Raw genomic sequence first — 23,818 nt, forward strand, 5'->3', positions numbered from 1 at the left:
TTCAACAACTGTTGCAGGGACACCTGGATTTCCACATGCAAAAGGGTGGAGTTAGAACCCTCCTCATATCATATTAAAATATCAAAATTAATTCAAAATAGATCAACAACCTAAATATAAGAGCTAAAATCATAAAACTGTAGAAGGAAATGTAGAAATAGTTCTCCATGACCTTGGATTTGGGAATTGATTCCTCAGTAACAAAAATGGAAACAAAAAATAAATTGGACTTAAAATTTTTATCAGTTCATCAAAGGACACTATTAAGGTCCATTGCCAAAGGACATTATCAAAGACAACCTACAGAATGGGAGAAAATGTTTGAAAATAATTTATACAATGATTTTAATATCCAGAATATATAAACAACTCTTAAACTCAACAAATAAAAGAAAACCCCAGTGTCTCATACTGGTAATCCCAGCACATTAGGAGGTCAGGTCAGCCGGATCACTTGAGCCTAGAAGTTGGAGACCAGCTTGGGCAACATAGCGAGACCCCATCTCAAAAAAAAACACATTAAAAAAAATTAGCCAAATGTGGTGGTGCGCACCTGTAGTTCAGCTCCTTGGGGCTGAGGCAGAAGGATTGCTTGAGTCCAGGAGTTTGTGTCTTCAGTAAGCTATGATTGCACCACTGCACTCCAGTTGGGCAACACAGTGAAACCCTATCTCATACACACACACACACACACACACACACACATACACACACACACAGACACCAGTAAAAAAAAATGTGCAAATGAGTGAACAGATATTTCTCTAAAGAAAATATGCAAATGAACAATAAGTACATACAAGAATGTTCAACATTATTAGTCACTAGTAAAATGCAAATTGAAACTCCAAGATAGCACTTCACACCGATTACGATGGCTGTTGTTTAAAAAATAATAGGCCGGGCACAGTGGCTCAGGCCTGTAATCCCAGTACTTTGAGAGGCTGAGGTGGGCAGATCACAGGGTCAAGAGATTGAGACCATCCTGGCCAACACGATGAAACCCCACCTCTATTAAAAATACAAAAGAATTTAGCTGGGTGTGGTGGTGCACACCTGTAGTCCCAGCTACATGGGAGGCTGAGGCAGGAGAATTGCTTGAACCCAGGAGGTGGAGGTTGCAGTGAGCCGAGGTTGTGCCACTGCATTCCAGCCTGGCGCCTGGTGACAGAGTGAGACTCTGTCTCAAAAAGAAAATAATAATAATAATAATAAATGTTGGGTAAGACATAGAGAAATGTCCCCACCCTTTTACATCGTTAGTGGGGATGTAAAATGGTCCCGCGGCTGTGGAAAACAGTATATCTGTTTCTCAAAAGGCTAGAATTACCATATTAGCCAGCGATTCCACTCCTAAGTTTCTACACAGAATAATTGAGAATAAGCACTGAAGCAGATACTTGTATATCAGGTTTCATTGCAGCACTATTCACAACAGCCAAAAGGTGTAAACAACCCGAGTGTCCACCAACAGGTAAATGGATAAACAAAATGTGCTATATAACATGCAAAGGAATATTGTGGAGCTGTAAAAAGGGAATGAATTTTTGAGACATGCTACTTCAGTGAACCTTGAAAACATTATCCTAAATAAAATAAACCAGACACAGGGCAGATATTGTATGATTCCATTTATACAAAATATCTAGAATAGGGAAATTCCTAGAGACAAAAAAGTAGATTAGAGGTTACTGGGGGATATAGGAAGGAAGGGAGGGGAATTTATTTCTTAATGTTTTTAGTTACAGTTTGTGATAATGAAAAACTTTTGAATATGGATGGTGGGAGTGTATGTACAACATTTTAATTTAATTAATATCACTGAATTGTACATCTAAAGATGGGTAGAAGGACCAAAAGTTTTGTATGTACCACAATATTTATTTATTTATTTTTGAGACAGAGTCTCACTCTGTCACCCAGGCTGGAGTGCAGTGGCATGGCCTCTGCTCACTATAACCTCTGCCTTCCAGATGCAAGTGATTCTCCACCCTCAGCCTCCCAAGTAGCTAGAACTACAAGCATGCACCACTAAAAATGCAAAAATTTTTTAGTAAAGATGGAGTTTCACTGTATAGGCTAGGCTGGTCTCAAACTCCCGACTACAAGTGATCCACTTGCCTCATTATATGTACAAATTTTAATTGCCATTTTTCTATTAACATCATAAAACTGTATTCAAAGTAATAGCTTTTAATATTAATAATATAGTTTTTAATAATAGATTACATATACTCTTAAATTTCTCTTGTTTTTCCAACTACAGTCTACTCCTTTATTCCTTCTCCCACCAAGTTAAACAGTCAATATTCTTTATCCTAATTCTACATTTATTTGATAGGTGCACGTAGTCAGTAGTATGCTATTCAATGATCATTCACTGATTTAAATAATTCACTCCTTGAAATTTCTACAAATGCAGGCCTTGCCTTCAGTTAAATTTATAGGCTCATATAAATGCTGCAGCAGGCATATGAGAACTTTTAAATGTTATTAAATGAAAATTTTCAGCATATATAAAATAGTACAATGCATTTGTTTATACCTTTATCTTATCAGTAATATCAAGATTTGTCATGCCTAAAAAGTTTATTCCTTTTTTGTTGTTGCAGAAGTATTTTGATGCAAGTTCAGTCACATTTAATCTGTACATATTTCAGTATGCATCTCAAAAAAGAAAAAAAAAAAATGACACTTTCTAATGTAAATTGATGCCATAATCTCACATGTTAAAGTTAACAGTAATTATTTGATACTATCTCATACTCTGTCTTTGACATTGCCTCAATTATGTGCCAAATGAAAATTGTTTGATTTTGGATCCAACCAAATTCTGATTTACATTTAGTCATAATATGTTTTAAGCCTTCTTTTGTCCAGAGAGTTATCTCTTTTTTATTGACAAAGCTGCATCAGTTGTCTTATAAACAATTTTTGTGTCTCTGCTTCCTTACGGTATCATTTATTTTTCTGTTTTCAGTATTAATCTATAATGTTTGATTAGATTTAGGTTCAGCTACTTTTTAGTACATACTTGATAGTTGGTTCTGTGTGCTTTATATTACATCATATAAAGAAGCATATGTTTGGTTTTTGTACTAATCATGTTAACGTAGATCATTAAAGTCAGTTGGTAATACCTGATGTTTTCATCAAAAATTTTATATCAACCTTTCATCTAATGATTTCATCCATTTATGATCTTTACCAAACTTAATTTTGTCATTAGGTTTGCAAAAGAGTAATTTTCTAATTCTGTCAATGTCTTTAAAAGTTGTAGAAATTACAATATATTTCCTACTGATGGAAGTAATCCAATAGAAAAAAATTATGATATAAGAAATAACTCTTAATTTGAAGAAGCAGTGGACTTGGTAGGTAAGAGGGCCGGGGGCCCAGTGCATAAGTGATGGATCACCTTAGATAGAAACAGGAACTGTATAAGTGAGTTAAGGAAACTTAGAGTAGCACAGAAAATATTATATTAAACTTCTATGAAAACTTTGCTATTAAAACTGGTAATTGTATGTAATTTTAGAAACCTGTGCATTTTTAGTATTTGATGTATTGTGCATTAAATCAAAACTTAAAGTCGTTACAAATAACACTGCCTGTATTTGACATTGCCCCTTCTTATTACACTTTTTGTGATTTCTTTCTTAAAAGTACGATTTTAAATTAATGGTCTCAGGCTGGGCGCAGTGGCTTACACCTGTAATCCTAGCACTTTGGGAAGCCGAAGTGGGTGGATTGCTTGAGCCCAGGATCAGCCTATGCGCCATGTCAAAACCCTGTCTCTACAAAAAATACAAAAAATCAGCAAGGCATGGTGGTGTCTGCCTGAAATCCCAGCTGCTTTGAGGGCTGAGGCATGAGGGTCACTCTGGAGTCCAGGTGGTCGAGGCTGCAGTGAGCCAAGATCACACTCCAGCCTAAGTGACAAAGTGAGACTCTGTCTGAAAAAATTAGGTAATTAATTAATGGTATCTTATATACCTCTATCTGATACAAAATATAGGCATGTACTTTTATGTAGCTGGTCTTCATCTCTTGTTGCTAGTTTCCTTCAAAGAGAAGTAAATGCTACTGTTAAGTAAAATGACAAACAATGGGCAGTTTAGTTGACACTAATTGAGCTAACAGCCTTTAAAATTACAAAAGCAGCAACTTTTATGATTTATAGGCTCATTTTTTAAACATAGTTTGGCCATATACCTGACAGTCTCCTTTTTTTGTGACCTTCTCCTAAAAATTATGGTTTTGTGTTTTCTGAGTGGAAAGGCCATAAGTTCAGTAGAAGAATATGACAGCATCTCTTCTGAGGATTATAGCATTTCTGAGTGGTAGATATAGAATCTCCTTTTTTCTTTCCTTTTTTTATGTCAATAGTTCTAATGCATGTAATTTAATTCTCAAACAATATGTGCTGCAATTGTGAACCTATGAACTATTTTCAAATATCCCACAAGTGCTAGCATGTGAAATTTAGCTTTAGACAATCACATTTCTTTGTGGCTCAGTAATTTCCACTTACTATCTGTTAGCCTATATAATCTGAAAAGTGTAGGGGTTACTGTGTGGTCTGACATGGTATGTATTATCAGAATTCTAATGACAACATAGATGTATAATCTCTTTAGTTATTTAGTGCCATGTTTTGTTTCTTTTTTTTTAAATCAATCTGTATTTAAATTAGACTGTTTTGGCATTCACAAAAGAGCACACTGTAGTTTTCTCCAAAAACAAGAATGTAATCTGATCTAAGTTTTGTATTGTCTGCTGATCTGGATAAGAACACTTTGTATTAGCTACACTGATCAGTTCCTATCCTTTCTAGTCATTTATTGGACACTTAATACAACCTTGTAAAGACTCCCTAGAGTATCCCCATCAACTAGATCATTTTATACAGGAACAAGAATACGTATAACAAGATAGACAATGAGAAAAACTGATTAAGAGAAACTGGAAAAATTAAATCCACAGACTCACATTATATTTTTCAGGCTTTATCCACCTTTACAAATGAAAGCTATTTGAACTCTCTGTTGAAATATTTTGTAAAATCCAGCAAACTTAAATTTTTATAGATTTGAATTTTCATTGTTTAAAACATGAGAATTTAGGTATATCACTATAATTTTTTCTTTTATTTCTTCTAATTCCTATAATCTAATTCTTTTTTCTACAAGTGTTAATGATATTCTTTTAGTATTATTTTAAATTCAAAACTACTAGAAAATAGGTCTGTGTGTCAGAATCTTTAAAACAGTATAAACTCCTTATGACTTTTTAAATATTGGTAGTTTCACAAATTTGCCCTTCAGAATATATTTTAAAACATTTTACAAAGTATCTTGGAATTTTGAAGCAGCAGCACCAAAAGGAAATATGTCAGGTAATTGAAAATGTTTCCATTAATTCAAAAAAATCTTTCACAAATTTTAAAATCAATTTCTTTTGGTATTTGTAATAACTGTTTACAAAAGAAATACTCATTTCTTAAAAGCGAGTTTATATGTTGTGTTAGGTCACTGAGAAGATTATAGTTGAATACCAGGTTTCTGCAATAAGCCTGAAAAACTAATTAATTTTTATTGCCTTAATGTATAACTGTAAAGTATAAAATAGGTCATAGGACCCGTGTATTATACTAACCAATTTTACCTTGGTCTTGTCTTGCATCGTATATTTTCATTTTATTCACTAGATATGAAACAAATACTATTAATAATGTCTTTATTATTTATGAATTTCAAGTTTCATAAACTATCTAAATTTCATGTTTAATCCTAATATTCTGTTTTTATTAAGGTTATATCATCAATATAGACAGCACTGATTCATTTATCCAACAAATATTTGCAGTGTACTTATTATGTGCCAGAAGCTGTTGTAAACACTGAGAATACTACAGCACAAAACAAAACAAATTTACATTCCACCTAGAGCTCACATTCTAGTGAAAAAGTAAAAAATAAATGTAAAATATCAGGTAATGAGTGTTGCTATGATTAAAGAAAGAGTGTGATAAGTGATGGAACAACTCTACTATCTATGTTGTTACCTCCATTATTTTCAGATTATAATGTCTTACAATTATCTGGTTTTATGTCTGTTTTTTGCCCCTGAAGAGGAAGATCTTTGAAAACTGGATTTATAGATCTTTATTGGCTTGTTACCAGTTTCTAAACCTAAGTTCTTTTATAAGTACTCAGTAAGTATTTGTTATGTTAATGAATCAGTGATATGTTCACAACTTCTCTGGACCTCTGATTCTGCTGGAATCCAAATGCCCTTTTTGAGACTAAAATAACTAAAAAAGAATTTACAAAAGGAATCATGAGAAGAGACATGTATACGTTACATGTGGTTCAATTAAATGTTTTAAATTAGAGTTCTACATTTTACATTATTTTCTTGGCATTTTAATATTCTTTTTCATAGTTAGTTTTTAAATGCTAAATATGGAATATTTTCTAAAAATCAGTCTTTTATCCACAGGTACTACTGAGCGAGTGTGCTTGATCCAGGGAACAGTTGAAGCACTGAATGCAGTTCATGGATTCATTGCAGAAAAAATTCGAGAAATGCCCCAAAATGTGGCCAAGACAGAACCAGTCAGCATTCTACAGCCCCAGACCACCGTTAATCCAGATCGCATCAAACAAGTGAGTGTTTAGTTGAGAAATCAAAGAGAAATATCTACGGCATAGTATAAGTTCCTTACAAAAGAAGCCTTAAAGTCTTAGCATAAAACTTTTATTTTAACCATACATAAAACATACCAGAGTTTTCATTTAGTTATTTAAAGACTATCAAGGTGTAATCCTTATATTGATCAATTAATTTATTGAGTAATTGAATTATTCATTTATTAGTGTTACATTGAGGAGCACTTATGTGACTCTTTGTGCCCTTTTTAAATTTATAGACACAAATTTAATTTATAGGAATTGAATTTATTTAAAATTATATCACTTTTTAAACAAAGTATTGAAATGATACATTCAAAATTTCCAATACCCTATTTTTAGTGATACATGTAGTTTGCAGGATAGTTATTACACATAAAGGCTCCTGTTTTGTTAATTTTATTGTCATGTTCTACATTTTTTATCAAAAAAATATGTATAGTAAATTTATGTATCTATGATACAGTCCTTTGTTACAAATCAGTTATTGTGTTTTGTGTAACTTATGTAGTATTTAAATATATGTCATAAGGGCCATTGTTTATATTTAATGTATGAGATTTTTTTGTAAAAACAATTTTACTTGGGAAAAACCGATGTGAGTTTTTAAGATTGAGTAATGGCTGACACGATGTAGGGGGAAAATGGCATTATTTCATGTTAAATAAGGTGGATTCTTCCACCACAGGCTCTTTACATCTATAAATTTATTTGATTATGTTCATAATTACTGTTTCTACTTTGCCCTTTTATTATTAGTATCTTAATTTGTGACAATTTTACTATCACAGACTATGGCTTCAAATGAAATGTATTAGTCATTAATTCACAGAATAATTTATAGAATATTCATGTTCATTGTAATAAATTTGAAATGTAGCTCAAAGTCTTATTAATTTCATGTTTCTGAATTGAAAAAGTATTATACTGAACAGTGTTATGAATCTATTATAATTTTACCAATATAGAGGTAAATATAACGTTGACTAATGAAATAAACATAGAAATTGATAATTAGGCAATATATTTTCAAATTATAAACTGATGTCCAATTTTCTACTAATTACTTTTTTTTAAAAAATCCCTTTGTGTTTAAATCATGAGTAGGTAGTTGTTATACTACAAAAATATTCATATTATACTTTTTGTCGATGTCCGATGGTTCAGTTTATGTACCCTTCGTAAGTCTTAAAAGAAGTACCCCTTAATATATACATGAAAGAATATAAATATTTTACAGTTGTAAATATCAGTGGATATTTTATTTTTCATAACCATTTATAGTTGTGTTTTTTCTACACTCAGTGAATACAAAGAATAGTTCGAAGACTGAATAAAGTAATACTGTGACTTTTTCCAGAGTTTAAAAGTAGGAGTATAGTTAAAGACTTGTGTTAAAGTCATCTGGGGCTAAGAGTTTACAGAATAAGCACTGAAGTATAAGTTCTGTTGGCTTTCTGCCTTAATCCAGTCTATAAGTTCCTCCTTTTCTTTTGCAATTTCTCTGAGAACGTTCAAACATTTAGGGATAGAAGCCAACATCTTGATTTTTTTTTTAAACATAAAATTTAGTAGTATGATACCATTGAGAATATGTTCAGGACAATGATATGAATTTTTATTATTTTTTATAAAAACAAATATACCACCAAATAATGGTCTATAAATCATTGTTAAAATTCCAATTTTCTATATGGCATTATGAGATTTACAGGCTATCATATATCCAATGTTAGTATAGATTTATAAAGACTAGGATTTTAAAATATTTGCTTTATTTTTATTTGTCTTTTTTGGATAATGTTATTTGAATTCAAGTTAAGTATAAAAATAATAGTGATTTATTTACTTTTGCGTATTTGCATCCATTTGTGAGCCTTGTAGGTATTCATGGAATTAAAGCTATTGTTGACTATTTAATATTTTCATGTAATCCGTAATGTATGTGACAGTATGTCATTTAAAAGGATTTATTAAAAAGACAACACTAAATCTAACAGGACATTGTATTTAACACTTACATATTTTCTTTATATTATAAAAGTTGAAAATTTTACTTGGAAAATCTAGTAAAGTGGTGAAAGGTATTTCCAAAATATTATAAATCAGTCAGATCTTTTGCTCTAAGTTTGCGTTCTCTGACTTTCTAGGTATCCAATTTTACCAATGTAATACTCTTTGCTGAATTATTCTCTAAATAATAAGTATATAAATGACCATAATATTTTATTTCTGAAAAATTATGCTGTTATTCAGTATAAAATAATTATGTCTAAAATTTTGCAGTGGAATAGATTGAAATACATTTTGTATGATGCTTTTGTATGTTTTAAACTAAGTAAATTGAATGAACCAGATATTTTACCCAATTGAAAACTGCCCTTATTGAATTGAGGGTATTCTCGAACAAGTATAGTTTCTTGGGAAAGTAGTACCTACTGGTCTCTGAGGTCTTTCATATAGTAGAATAATGAAATTCAGCACAACAGCCTTATATATAATTTGATGTATTAGCTCTTGTGGAATATTTAATTCTTAATTCATATATGTGTTTTTTTCTAAAAGCTACATCAGGAAATAAGTGGTTATGGATGTTTAAAGATTCTCTTGTATTTTAAAAGATCAAAGTAAGATATAAAAAATATTTCATTTAACCCCAAAAATTTTACTGTCATCATGACAAATTGACAAAAATAGCACTTGTTAATTTGTTCATTATTCATGGGCATGAATAATTATGAATTTATTAAATGCCTTCTTAGTAACTAGCAAAATAAACTAAATTGTAGCCCTTGCAGACCAGTTTGTGAGAATAAGTACTTAAAATGACTTATAGAAATGTATAATTGTGTTTATATACCAAAACTACAATGGAAACAATATGCTATAAAAATTCAGAGGCCTGGCCAGGTGTGGTCACCCACACCTGTAATCCCAGCACTTTGGGAGGCCCCGGTGGGCGAATCACCTGAGGTTGGGAGTTCAAGACCAGCCTGACCAACATGGAGAAACCCCTTCTCTACTAAAAATACAAAATTAGCCAGGCGTAGTGAAGCATGCCTGTAATCACAGCTTCTGGGGAGGCTGAGGCAGGAGAATTGCTTGAACCTGGGAAGTGGAGGTTGCGATGAGCCAAGATCGTGCCATTGCACTCCAGCCTGGAAAACAAGAGCGAAACTCGGTCTCAAAATAAATTAATAAATTAATAAATTAATTAAATAATTCCGAGGCCTGTAAAAGAAATACAGGCTAGAGTGACAGTTAATAGTCTTGTAAATAGGTGAAAACTTGACTGGACCTTGAGGAATAGGCTAATTAGAGGAGAAGAAAGAAAAATACTTTTTTTGGAAGGTGAAACAACATAAATCTGGGGAAAAGGATATCATATTTGTTGAATAGTAAGGAGACTGTTGGCAGAAGTGGAACATTTATGTTGGAGTTGAAAGGGAATTAATGTTAGATAGATGATTTGGAGCCAGATAATGAAAAACCTTGGATGTCTGGTCAAAGGACATCCTGTGCAATACAGATTTGCCTAATATTTTTCTAAGGAGCCCTTTTAATTAATCTGAAAGATTGTGGGAAAAAAAGAAGAAGAAGAAGAAGTCATTTATGCAGTTTGTTCTCTCTTGCACTAAAAATCCAGACAGATTCTTAGGGAGCTTGTAGATACAGCTATTCATAGGAAAAGAGAATTGTAAATTGACTAGTTCAGATGCTGGAAGACAGTTCAAATGTTGGAAAAAGGGGAGGATATTTGTCAGAAATTAAAAGCTGAAGATTACAGCTACATATTTAAATATTTCATTCATTTTTAAATGGTACGGTATACAGATTTATTTAACAGAACTCAAAGTAGGGGTTTAGGAAGGTGATTACTTCAGTAATGTTAGTTCACTAGTAATACAGCTTGAATTACAATTGAGATTTGTTGTTCATTGCTATTTTCACTTTGCCTATAAAATATCAGAGATTCTTGACAGTCTATTACTGCAGACTAGCGTGAAAGCAAGCCCTGTTTATTACAGTGTTTATTAATAATAATATTCTCTGGCCCAGCAAAACTGTCATTTGTTAACAAGAATTCATCTCATAATTTGTAATAACCTTGTACTTATTTCCAAAAGCCTAGTTATGTCTACATTTAATTACCTATGGTTAAATTCTTGATTTTTAAAAAAAAACTATATTTCAAAAATTCACTGTTTTAAATTGTTAATAATTTTTCTGCAATAAGTATTTTCACCCTTCAATGTTTAAAGAATTCTTAAACAGCCGTTCAAGTAATATAGAGAAAAAATATATTATGCTTTTCCATTTGAAAGAGAAAATGGTGCTAAAAATGACTCTTGTCTTTCACATTCATTATTTGAAAAATGTAAAAAAATATTGTAGGAATGTGTACTTCGTTCTAACTAATATATCAATATATAATATTATGTGGATATTCAGTTAATTACATCTTCATGATGTATATCAGAAATTTCACTAAAGCATGTTTAACATGAAACCACTAAACTTTAATTAACTCTGCACAGTAAATGGATGTAAAAGTTTGTTTACAAAATATTGAGGGAACAGGCCAGGTGCAGTGGCTCTTGCCAGTAACCTCAGCATTTTAGGAGGCCAAGGGAGAGGACTGCTTGAAGCCAGGAGTTTGAGACCAGCCTGGGCAACAAAGTGAGACTCTGTCTCTATAAAATAATAATGATAATAATAAAAAAATAAAATATTAAGGAAATAAACAGTTTGTACATTTATATTGTACATTTAAATATTTCTTATGGTTTTTATCATAAGAAATCTATATAGAAATCTATATGGTTTTATCTATATGATTGAGAACAATTATCATACTGGTTCCATTAACTTAATAATCTTTTACATTACAAGTATTACTTCAACATATTTACATTTAGCTATTTATGAGAATACTTTTTTCCTAGTATTTAAAAAAAATCAACTGAAATGAAACTTTCCAGAATATTTTTATTGTTGTAAATTGAATTTATAAAGCAGGTGTCCTTTTGTGCTTAAAAATATTTATATGAATAATAGTTGAAAAACTCATCACATCTTTATTTCATTACATTTTCATTATTTTAAGACTTTAAAAAATATATTTAGAGACAATTTGCTGTGACATTTCAACTGTTTTATAACTTGAAACCCGAACTTACATAATTTTTAGTTGTCCATTAATATATTAAAATGTAACCTCTTAACAGATTATGATGTTTACCAACCGAAAACTTAATTATTTAAAGCACATTGATATTGTCTAGAAGTTTAAAATCGTTGATTTTATTCCTGTGGGAAAGAAACAGCATCACAATTATTAAGGACAATTTTTATGAATGTGAGTTGTATGAATTATTAATGCATGTTCAATATTTCATATATATGCCAAGCAAAAAGAAAGGCAATAAAAATTGACAGACGATCATATTAATCTAAGTGATTACAAATTGTGAGCCATTTAATATTTAATTTTAATTTTAATTAAAAGTTTAATTTGTGATTAAACTTTTTCTACATAGTTCTTTGCAATTAAGACCTTGTTGAGACTTTGTATCTAAGACAAGGTGAAGGTCATATTAAACCTAATAGTACTTCAGAATGATTTTCCATTAGGTAGTTCTTCTAATGGAAGTAGAAAAGTTCAGCATACATAGAATTGTGTGTCTTGTAGATTAATCAACATGAATTCTAACCTATACTGGGAGAAATGACCTCTAGATTTATTTAACATGTGTTTAGTCACCAGCCTCATTATTAATCTGAGATTAGTACCGAACAGATTTTTACATGTATGTAACTCCTGCCAGCTATCCTCTGTAATAACACTTGTAACCAGTTGTAGAAAAATAAAACCTTTACTATTCAATTCATAGAGCAAATAGTAGCATGGAGTCATTAGCACATGTCTCAGCAAAGTATTGCATGGGAAATAAAACATTAGGGAGATTTTTAATGATTGAAAATAAAATATCTCTTGAGAAATAGCAAGAATTAATCATAAAAAGCAAAAATAGAAAATGAAATATTGAAAACTTTTAAAATTTTGAGGATTTACGGATTGTGATAGCTCGCCTACCCCCTTTTTTATATGATTTGGTAAAAATCTTGGTTTGACTCACTATTAGGTCTAGGTTTCCTAGAAGTATTAGGTTTTAACTTTAGAAGAATCAGGAATTATATGAAGAGTGGTCTATATGAAACTTGGTATGATTTTAGAACCAGTCTTATTTTGTTATTGGAGGGCAGTGAGTTAACCAGAAGCCTGGGAATTTCTTATTCTTTTTTTTTTTTCTCTTAATGACTTTATTGTACCCAAATAACAACTTTTGAAATATTAAATGCAAAAATATGACTTCAAGTAATTTAATCTGCTTTTCCTTTCACTGCTGAACCTTTAAAGTTATGCTTTTGCTCATATCTGAGTAATTTTGACAAATATATATTAATATACAATATAATGTCTATATACAATTGTATTTTTAGTATAAAAACTTATCCCATTTCACCTGTTTAGAAATATTATCTATTGAGGATGTAACATAAGCAATGCTATTTTGCTTAGTAAACATATGACACTTAAAAAGTTCTTAACATCTTGCACTTTAAGGTTTTTCTATTAGACACAAGAACTTTTAAAAATATCTTAATGAATTGTTCAACATGTGTAGATGGCCTTATACAACATATTATATGTTTAGCAAGTGTATATGTTTAGAAATGAAGTGAACAATAAATATGATTCCTAAGATTTTTGTGTTTATTTTTAAAACAGTTGATGATGCTACAATATAGATATGCTCTTCATCTATATTAAATTTACTCTTTAGAATAAATGATAAAAACATTATGATAATTTTTAAGAATGCTTTTAGTTACCTGTTTATTAATATGAGGTTAATGTTTACATTTTCAGACGGGCCCTAAATTTATTAAAAATTAATATTTTAGAAGATAATATGATATTAAGAACTCAGAACTTCAAATTTAATTGCTTTTAAGTATGGATCCCTAAATTCATGTGGAATCAACTTGTTGGTGATGTTCAACATATTAAGTAGGTGGATACTTTTATGCCAAAGTAAACTTCATTTCACCACTTCTTCAAATCTCCGACTGTATTCATTGATAGGAAAGTGACTCTTTTGGTTTTATTCATTGAACTTCTTGAATTTTTTTTTACATCTCTTTTCCCCCAGAAAACAAGAGGGAAAGAAATGAAACTACTATTCATGAATATGGTCAGGATACTTTTAGTACTCATGTGAATTTTTATTAATCACCATCATGATTTCAAGTCATGAATTTATTTTTACATGCTTATGCATGCATGTTTACATGCATTACTTAATTGATCTTAAAATCCATTAAATCCAAATGAGTAGGAGAAAAATTTGTTCATAGGATTTTGTTCTCGTTATATTACATTTTATTTTATTTTGTTTTATTTAAATACTCAGTTTAAGGCTTATAAAGGTTGATTTGCTCCTGAACTGCTTTGTTTCCCAGACATTGCCATCTTCCCCAACTACCACCAAGTCCTCTCCATCTGATCCCATGACCACCTCCAGAGCTAATCAGGTACAGTATCATCCTGTCATCTACACCATACTTTTCACGGGTGATTGCCTGCAAACTGGAGAAAAAGATAATGGTGGGTTAAGGATTTATTCGTTCATTCACATATATGCACCATAATCAGATTCCAAATAACCTAAGAAAGAAATATCAATAATTTCTAAAATTTTATATGCAGTTTTAATTTTAGATAACAAAAACTATATTCAGATATTAAACTACTAGAATTTTTTTTCCTGAAAATTGTGACTACCCAATGGGGCTCTGAAGACTATTCATTGAATTGGTATTTTTAGGCTATTCATTGAATTGGTATTTTTAATCTCCCTTATTGTATCTTCCTAGAATTCTTTATATGTAAGTCAAGGATATCATATATGTAAAAAATAAATGTATAAATTGAGCAAAGGTATATCTTTAAAAGTGGATGCAATTTTATTTGCTTTTTATTTGAGACATGCCTTACTGTATAAACAACTTTAAACTACTGATGAAAAGCATTTCTAGCAATCTAAAAGAAACTGAAAATTGACATTTGTGGTAATTTTAATGTTTAACAACTCAGGAGATGGTGTTTTCCTAGTATTTAAAAAAAATTCTATCATTTCCATTGATCAACTGGCAAACTTTACAAGTAGAATATATTTTATTAGTTGATTTATGATTGTTTTGATACTATCTGTAGGTCATTCCTCAAAAATGTAGTTATTTTTGAAAAATACAAGAAGATTATCTAAAATATTTATGTAATTCAGAGTCATACTGTAATTTGACAAATGTTGAATAATATACTTATTAAAATTATTAAACACATTTTTATTTTGTCTGAGTTGAGCTTCATTTAGGTGAGAAATGTTATTTTTAATAATACAAGGCTTTATGGGTTTATTTAAATATTAAACAAAAGCTTATCTGTTGAATGTATTTTTCATACAGTTGACTAACACATTATTAACTTTGAACTGTATTTGCTAAATATATTAAATGTGGCCTTTGCATATTATCTAATATAAGACTCTCAGAACTATTTTGCCGATTGATCCTAAAACTTCTGCAACTTGAAGAAAGATTTAAATATAATAACTGGAAGCAAAACTTATATTTAGGATGATATTTTATACTACAGGTTTGATGTTCATTTTATGCAATAGTGTTCCCTTCAAACAAAAGTATTTTATAATGCAAACATTTTTAGGCCCAATAAATTGGTTAGTAAAGTACACATCTCCAGTGATAAAACCCAGCACTTCTCTTTGAAGGAAATGGTACTACATAAAGTGAGAGCCAAGCTTGTATTACAAATGCATGAAGTTTAAAAATATACTTACATTTTCACCCTACATACTTTATCTTTTACTGAGCTTTAATTATATAGTATAAAAACCTTTTAGGAAAACAACTGATTTTATGTTTTTAATATTTCTTTTGTACTTTATCATTCTGTCTTTTCCAAATGTATACGTGACAAACACTACCACAATAAAAATAAAACTAATGATTTTTCTTAAAGTAAAAAACTCTGGATCTAGAAAAGAAAACCTTCTTACTAATTTTGCCTTCGAAGCTAAATTTGTGTTTTCTTTTGTTTCTTCTTATTTGAGCATGAGAATATTTATAAAATGTTTTTTAAAGACGAATTATATATTTAAGTTACTAATATTGTATTTTTACTCTCTAGATAAAGTACATTTACCTCTGCCAAATCTTAATTTTCTTATTTTGAAATAATAAATCATATGTAATTTTCTGTCCACTGTACTCTGTTACAGTGTTACTTATACTCTGTTTTCTTCTGTTCTTGTACTAAGAAGCATAATATCTCCTGGACATCATGAAGCAAGATATAAGAGAAGAACAAAACAGAATCCATAATTCATTGAAAGAATTGTAATCATCAATCTTTCATATTATTAATAGTTTGTAATTATTTTATCCCCAACAGTATTTTCCAGTAGATTCTAATCATGTAGTAGGGCAGAAGGAAATGTGTTTTTTTGTTGTTCATTTGTTTCTTGTCAATATTCTCAATTAATTTAGCTTTGCTATACTGACATATCTGAAAGTGTATAACCAAGGTAAGAAAATAGGTTCTAATATGACCATCTTAAGCTAATTGTAATAAAAAGAATGATGGATTGTCAATATGCAGAAAACCAAAAATAAAAAACACAGAAAACTATTCAAGGAGTAAATTTGATCTGCATTTCCAATATTTAAAAATATTTTTATTCCTTTTAAAATGATGACATGTTTTAGCACATAGTGAATTTTACTTTCTTAATCTTGAGACCCCTTAACACATTTCCATAGGTCAGACTGACAGACTCTGACTACAATGTTGTTCTATAATAATTTCCTCCTTAAAGTGAAAGCCTATCATATGAGAAGCCTTATAAAATGATGGTTAAGGCCAAGCATGGTGGCTCACACTCGTAATTTCAACACTTTGGAAAACTGAGGCAGGAGAATCACTTGAGGCTAGGAGTTTGAGACCATCCTGGGCAACATAGCAAGACCGTGTCTCTAAAAATACATACATTTTAAAAATTAACTGGATATGGTGGCACTTGCCTGTAATCCTGGCTACCTGGAGGCTGAGGCAGGAGAATTGCCTGAGTCCAGGAGTTCAAGGCTGCAGTGAGCCATCATCATGCCATTGCTCTCCAGTCTTGGGCATTACCTTAAGTCTCAGTTTTCCATCTGTGAAATTCAAATAATAACTCCTCATAGGGTTGACCTAAGAAAGTGTATAACCTTTCTTATATCAGTTACCTCTTCTTAGAACAGTGGCTTGAATGTAATAAGCATCGTATAAATGTTAGGTTATGTTTATTTAGTTTCTTAAATATCTGTCAGGTGATAATGAAAAAGATTATTCTTTAACAGTAAATAATAAAGCAAATGGCATATTAAAGCTTTTGAGTTTTGTCTTTAGAAAGATTCTAGTACATTGGCTGCTTTTTCAACTCTAAAATATTTCTGTAATCAAAGCCTGTCTGCTTTAATTTAAACTAATTTACAATTATTTTCTAGTAAGAGTACTCAATTACTTGTTGCCTAAAAGTACATCAAATTGCTCTTCTTTTCCTATTGAAGAAGAAAAGTTATAAGAACTGTTTTACAACTTGTATTTCTGTGCATGTGTTTCATATTGTAAGATACAAGTTTGATATTTTTCTACACATGGAATTTTAAATATGAAGCAGATATAAAGATATAGTAAATAGATCAAATTCTTTTTTTTTTTTTTTTACATTTATTTGTTTAACTTTAGGTGCATACTATATCTGGCATTTCTCCCCATGTTATCCCTCCCCACCCCCCGCTGTCTCTCCCCTGACCACCCCAACTACCCAGAGTGTGTGATGCTTCTCTCCCTGAGTCCATGTGTTCTCATTGTTCAACACCCACCTATGAGTGAGATCAAATTCTTTAAAGCAACATGTTTAAACTTGCAAATAAAACTTAAAAAAACAGATTCAGTAGCATTCAATCAATTCTAAGTTATTAATACTAAGTTACCTAGTCACTCCGTAAGATTCAACAAAATAGTTTTGTTCATCAATCAGTGGTACCAAAAATTAAACTTTGGTTTTAACCTTGGGGTCTTTGTGGTTAGCTCTCCTGGAATTTTTCTGAAATTTCATGAAAATAATAAAAAAATGATTTCAAAAATATTTGTTTATAAACATTTGTTTATTTACTGATAAGTTTGAAATTATATAATAAACATTTATCAAAATGTATAAAACACATGAAAATAAGTAACTCGTATATAGCACCCTTACTTTGGTTGCAGAAAAATTAAAATAACTGGTCTCACTTTAAATTCATGTCCACAAGTCTCAAATAGATTCTTAATTCTGTCATTCACAAGCCCATTCACTTTCTTATTTTCTAGGTGACTATTTCACAAGTTCTCCTCTCTTTTCAAGCCTGTATTAGTTAATTTTCTGTTGAGCAGCACACATTTATTTTCTTGTAATTTCTGTAGGTCAAGAGCCCAGGCATGACTTAAGCCGTGCAGGCTGAGCCCTTTGCTTGTGATCTCACAGGGCTGCAATCAGTGTCAGCTGGGCTGCATTCTCATCTAGAGGTTTGACTAATGTGCTTCCACGTTCATCCAGGTTGTTGGCAGCATTCAATTTTTGTGAGTTGTTTTTTTTTTTTGTTTTTTTTTTTTTAACCTGTCTGACTGAGGGCCACACTTATAACTGGCTATTGGCTACAGGCAACTCTCAGATTTTAGAGGCCACCCATAGTGGCCTGTCACATGACCCTCTCCACAGGGCCTTCAAAACTTGACTGTTTGTGTCTTGCAAGGCCAGTAAGAGACTCTCTCTTCATTGTGTGCCAGCAAAAATGGAGTCATATATTGAGTAAAATCACAGGAGTAACTTTCGTACCTCCTTTACCCTACAATGTAATTTAATCATGCTAATGACATTGGATCACTTTTGCCATACTCTTATAGTTAGACATAAGTCATGTGCCCCACTCACACTCACCGGGAGAAGATTGTACACATTGTAACACCAGTGTTTAAAGATCAGCGAGTCTTCCAAGAATTGTCCCAACCACCGCCCCCACAATTTTTCTTGCCTCTTTTTCTCTCCCAGCTAATGACCTTCCTACTTCCCTGAGAAAACTGAAGCAATCCAAAGTGAACTCACAAACTCATATTAACAAATACTTAATGAAGCAAGCAGCATTTATACTCATATAGTCCGCCTTCTCATCAACTACCATACATGAATTTTCCCTGCTCTTGTCTAAAACCATTCATTTTACTTATCCATTAAACCTCATTCTTCCTTTACTCAAAACATTCCTTCAGCAATTCTACCTTTTCTCTCTTCTTTTTCTGTCAAGTTTTTGCTCTCTACAGATTCATTCCCATCAGTGCACGACTGTTTTTTCTCTCATCTTAGAAAACCAAACAAAACTTTCTTAATATCACTTCTCCCAGCAGCTAATGCCCTATTTTGTCTACTCCTTTGTATTAGAACTTACAAAAGTATTGTCTCTATTCTCTAGCTCCCAGTGTCTGTCTTCCCATTCTTGAATCCACGTCAGTCAAGTTTTTTCCTCTACCATTCCATCAAAACTCTTTGCCAAGGATATCAATGATGACTACTTTGCTAATTCCAGTAGTCTGTTCTTAGTCTACATATTACTTTGCCTACCAACAATATTTGTTAAAATTAATCACTTCCACCTCTTTGGTATACTTTCTTTACTTGGATTCCAGGATACTATGTACATTTGATTTTCCTCCTGCTTGGTTCCACTTTGCTTATTCTCAGAATCCTTTGCTAGTTTATTCTCTTATTCCTATCTACTTAACGATGAAGTGCTTCAGGTCTCAATACTTGGGAGTTCTTTTGAGTCTTTTATTTCTCCTTATCTATTACCTTGCCTTTTATATGTTGACATCTGTAAAATTTATGTCTCCATTGTGAGACAGATGTACATTTACCTTAGTCCATTTTGTGCTGCTGTAACAGAATACATGACATGGTAATTTATAAAGAACAGAAAATTTTTTCTCACAGCGCTGAAGGCTGGGAAGTCCAAGATCAAGGCACTGGCATCTGACGAGGGCTTTCTTGCTGTATCTTGAAATTGCAGAAGACAGAAGTACAAAAAGGGGATGAACACTGTGTTCCTACACGGCTGAAGAGCAGAAGAGAGAAAATTCACTCCTGCAAGCTTATTTTATAGTGTTATTAATAAAGCCCTAATGACTTAAACACCTCCCAAAAGGCCCCACACCTCCCAAAACTGTTGCATTGAGGATTAAGTTTCCAACACATGAATTTTGGAATGGACAAAAACATTCAAACCATAACAGCCATAAACTAAAGAAGCTTAATCTTTATTATTCCTCACATATGCAGACTTATTACCTAATTTTATGTTCATAATTTTAAATTTTGTCTCCCAAAGATGTCCTCTAAAATTGTATATGCTTCAGGACCCACATAACTTGTGTTCCCCTTTATCTCTAGTGCAGATCTCACAGTGAAGCTCCGGACTATATCCAGTTCCCCATTCAGCCTTTTCTCTTAACATATCTAATTGATACCTTAAATGCAGTAAGTCCCAAAACTATCCCTAACCTGTTCTTTTAAAAATAAGTTTGTTTTTTATTTCTTTACTGCCACATGAAATAGTTTACTATTTCAGTGAGTAAAAGCCAACATCTCCAAAATGACATTTGTTAATTTATAAGGCCTTTGCCACATTATCTTTTAATTTCCTGCCACTGGCTTCCTCACTCATGTTGGCCCAACCGCACTGACATTTGCTGCTCCTTGTGAACATTAGGCATACCCTCACCTCAGTATTTGTCTCTTGTTTTTCTGTACATGAAATTCTCTTATCATAGAGATCTGCTTGGCTAGCATCTTAATAACCTTCAAGGCTGTTCAAACTTCACCTGTTCCAAAGGACTTAACATGACTTCCCTAATATGGCAACCTAGCCTCCCCGTACCCCGATACTCCTGATTCACTTTATCTTGCTGTTTTTTAAGCTTTTTTCCTATGTCTCATGAATAGTGTATACTTGGCTTATTATCATGTTTATTGTGTATTATGTGCCTTACTCTCCTGGTAAATTGCATGAGGATAGGGTTTTCTTCTGTTTTATTCTCTGATGTATGTGAAGCATTAGCCTGGAACATAATAGGTTCTCAGTAAATATTTGTTGAATGACTAGCATTAGTTGAAATAATAGGCTTACAAGTCTATATGTTCTAAAATTCTTTTTTATACAATATTTGAAATGAAATTTTGCATAGAAGTTCTCTGTAAAAATATAAACCAACTAGAAAAGAATACATTTAGTTGAATGAAAAAGTGAAGTTAAAAGAACATAGGCTTCTTAGCTAGACATTTATTTCATGCCTGGTAGTACTCAGAGCACAATTTGAAAACCAGTTGGGCACTTGTCTCAAATACAAATAATGTCTTAATTCTCCAAAAAATAAAATAAAAATTAGAGCCAGGCACAGTGGCTCACACCTGTAATCCCAGCACTTTGGGAGGCCGAGGAGGGTGGATTGCCTGAGGTCGGGAGTTCAAGACTAGCCTGACCAACATAGTGAAACCCTGTCTCTACTAAAAATACAAAAAATTAGCCAGGCATGGTAGTGGCAGGCTCCTGTAATTCCAGCTACTTAGGAGACTGAGGCAGGAGAATCACTTGAACCCAGGAGGTGGAGGTTGCAATGAGCCAAATCTCGCCATTGCACTCTAGCCTGGGCAACAAGAGCGAGACTCCATCTCAAAAAAAAAAAAAAAAAATTAGCTGAGTGTGGTGGCACACGCCTGTAATCCCAGCTACTTGGGAGGCTGAAGCAGGAGAATCACTTGAACTGGGAAGTTGGAGGTGTCAGTGAGCTGAGATCACGCCATTGCACTCCAGCCTGGGCAATGGAGCAAGACTCCCTCTCAAAACAAAGAAAAAAAAAAAAATATATATATATATACACACACACACACACATAATACTTTTTATTTCTTTCAGCATGTGTGTGTGAGTAATGTGTTGGTATAGCTGATATCAAGACATTGTTCATCAGAAATATATAAGAAGATCCTAAAAATATCATGACATCCATTTTTTAAATGAATTTACTGACTTTGTTATGTATATTAGATTTTATGTGGTTTGCTTTTCATTAGGATGAGTCTTATGAAATTGCTGATATTTGATTGTAATTTCCTATAGCTCAACCTAGTATGTATCATATACATATCAAAGTTGCAAACATTCCTAGGAATAAATTGAACCAAAAACACTGAATTCATATTAAATGAGATATAATTTTTATATAAGGGCATAAACACTTGATAAATGGATAAACTTACTATAATTTTGTAGGGAAGATTTTTTTCTCTTGTTTTATAGGGAAGATTTAATATAGAAATATCAATTATTTTCAAATTAAAATATAAATATATTACAATTTTCATCATATTCCCATTTTTCTGGTTTTTGAGAGAGATAAAGTAAAATCATTTTAATATTCATATAAAAACTAATCCCTGATAATTACCTTCAGTCAACTTAGAGTTATCAATAAGCTAGTAATATTGAGATCACCCAGCATTAAAATTTACCATAAATGTCACAATAAAAGTGATATACAAATAGATAAGATTGTTAAATGAAGTAAATAGATATTTCAGAAATAGATACAAGTAAAGTCATGCATTATGGATATGTTCTGAGAAAAATATCATAAACGATATTGTGTGAACATCACAGAGTGTATTTACACAAACCTAGATGGTATAGTCCATTACAATACACAGTCACTCCTAGGCTACAAACCTATACAGCATATTGTACCAAATACTGCAGGCAATTGTAACACAGTGGTATTAGTATATTGTCTAAACAAACAGAAGATAATGCTTTGGCTACTACATCACTAGTCAATAGGACCTTTGCAGCTCCATTATAATCTCATGGCACTACCATATATGTGGTCTTTCATTGATGAAAACATCACTATGCAGCACATGACTATATATGGGAACTTAATGTATGATAAAGAAAAACAATGTGATCTAGGGATTTGGAGAAATGTGGTCTTGAGCCATAATATCTGGCTTCCAATCAAATCTTTGTTACATTTGAATTTTATAATGTGTGAGGCCACCTTTTTAATTTTGCCATCCATGTTTTCTCATTGTAAAATGTGAGTGCTTACCTCACAGAGTTGTCATGACTTTTGAATGAATGAATATTTAGAACACTGCCTGGTCCAGAGTACTATATAAGTGTAATTTTAATTCATTTTAAAAAAGGATATTTTATAAATGGTACTGGTATATTGACTAAAATAAAATAAATTTCCACCTCAGACAATATGCAGAAATATAAATCTCAGTGCATTCAAGATTGAAACTATAAGACCATTTGAAATTATTGTGTACGAAATCAAGGATGATTTCAGCAAGAAGGAAATCCAAAACACAAAAGAATAAGTTACCATATTTTGAGTATATAAACAATTATTATTTTTGGCATAGCAGAATATACCATTAATAAGTAAAAGACAACAATATATTTGGAAAAATATGTTCAACACATGACAATTAATTAGTATCTCTGCTGTTGAAAGAACTCCTAGGTTAATGTGAAAACCCAATAGAAAAATGAAAAGCCAGTTTACAGAGAAAGAAATGGAAATGTCCAATACAGATATAAAAACATGTTTAACCTCTCCAGTCTTCAGGGAAATTGGAATCAACATCACACGATTGTACTATGTTAAATCAGATAGACAAAAGTGTATGTTTGTGTATAATTCACATACCAGAAATGCAAAATGTATGTGTGTGTTTATTTATAAATCTAAAGTGCTGGCAAAGATGCAGGGAATAAATATGCTTGAATATACAAGAACATATGTGTGATAAAAGTTGGAAAGTAATTTCACACTTAACAGGAGAGCGACTAAATAAATTCTGATATTGCAGAATAGTATGCGGTGAAGCTATTTAAAATGC

The 23,818-nt window shown here is 31.7% G+C and overlaps 1 protein-coding gene across 8 annotated transcripts in view; it reads left to right on the forward strand.

Annotated features, from left to right (window-relative positions):
- Positions 1-23,818, forward strand: part of NOVA1 (NOVA alternative splicing regulator 1) — a 136,504-nt gene that overhangs the window by 95,454 nt on the left and 17,232 nt on the right. For 4 of the 8 annotated variants that reach the window (XM_032242657.1, XM_032242653.1, XM_032242658.1 and 1 more), the window contains 2 exons: positions 6,505-6,671; positions 14,223-14,294. In XM_032242657.1, coding sequence (XP_032098548.1) covers positions 6,591-6,671; positions 14,223-14,294 — 153 coding nt within the window. In that variant the 5' untranslated portion in view covers positions 6,505-6,590. Of the gene's footprint in view, positions 1-6,504; positions 6,672-14,222; positions 14,295-16,099; positions 16,495-23,818 lie in introns of those variants that run through there. The other 4 variants (XM_032242659.1, XM_032242654.1, XM_032242656.1 and 1 more) reach the window with 2 other exon arrangements.

This window comes from Sapajus apella, unplaced genomic scaffold (genome assembly GCF_009761245.1).
Source record: "Sapajus apella isolate SASKATOON/1434 unplaced genomic scaffold, GSC_monkey_1.0 scaffold50, whole genome shotgun sequence".
NCBI classification, from domain to species: Eukaryota; Metazoa; Chordata; class Mammalia; order Primates; family Cebidae; genus Sapajus; species Sapajus apella.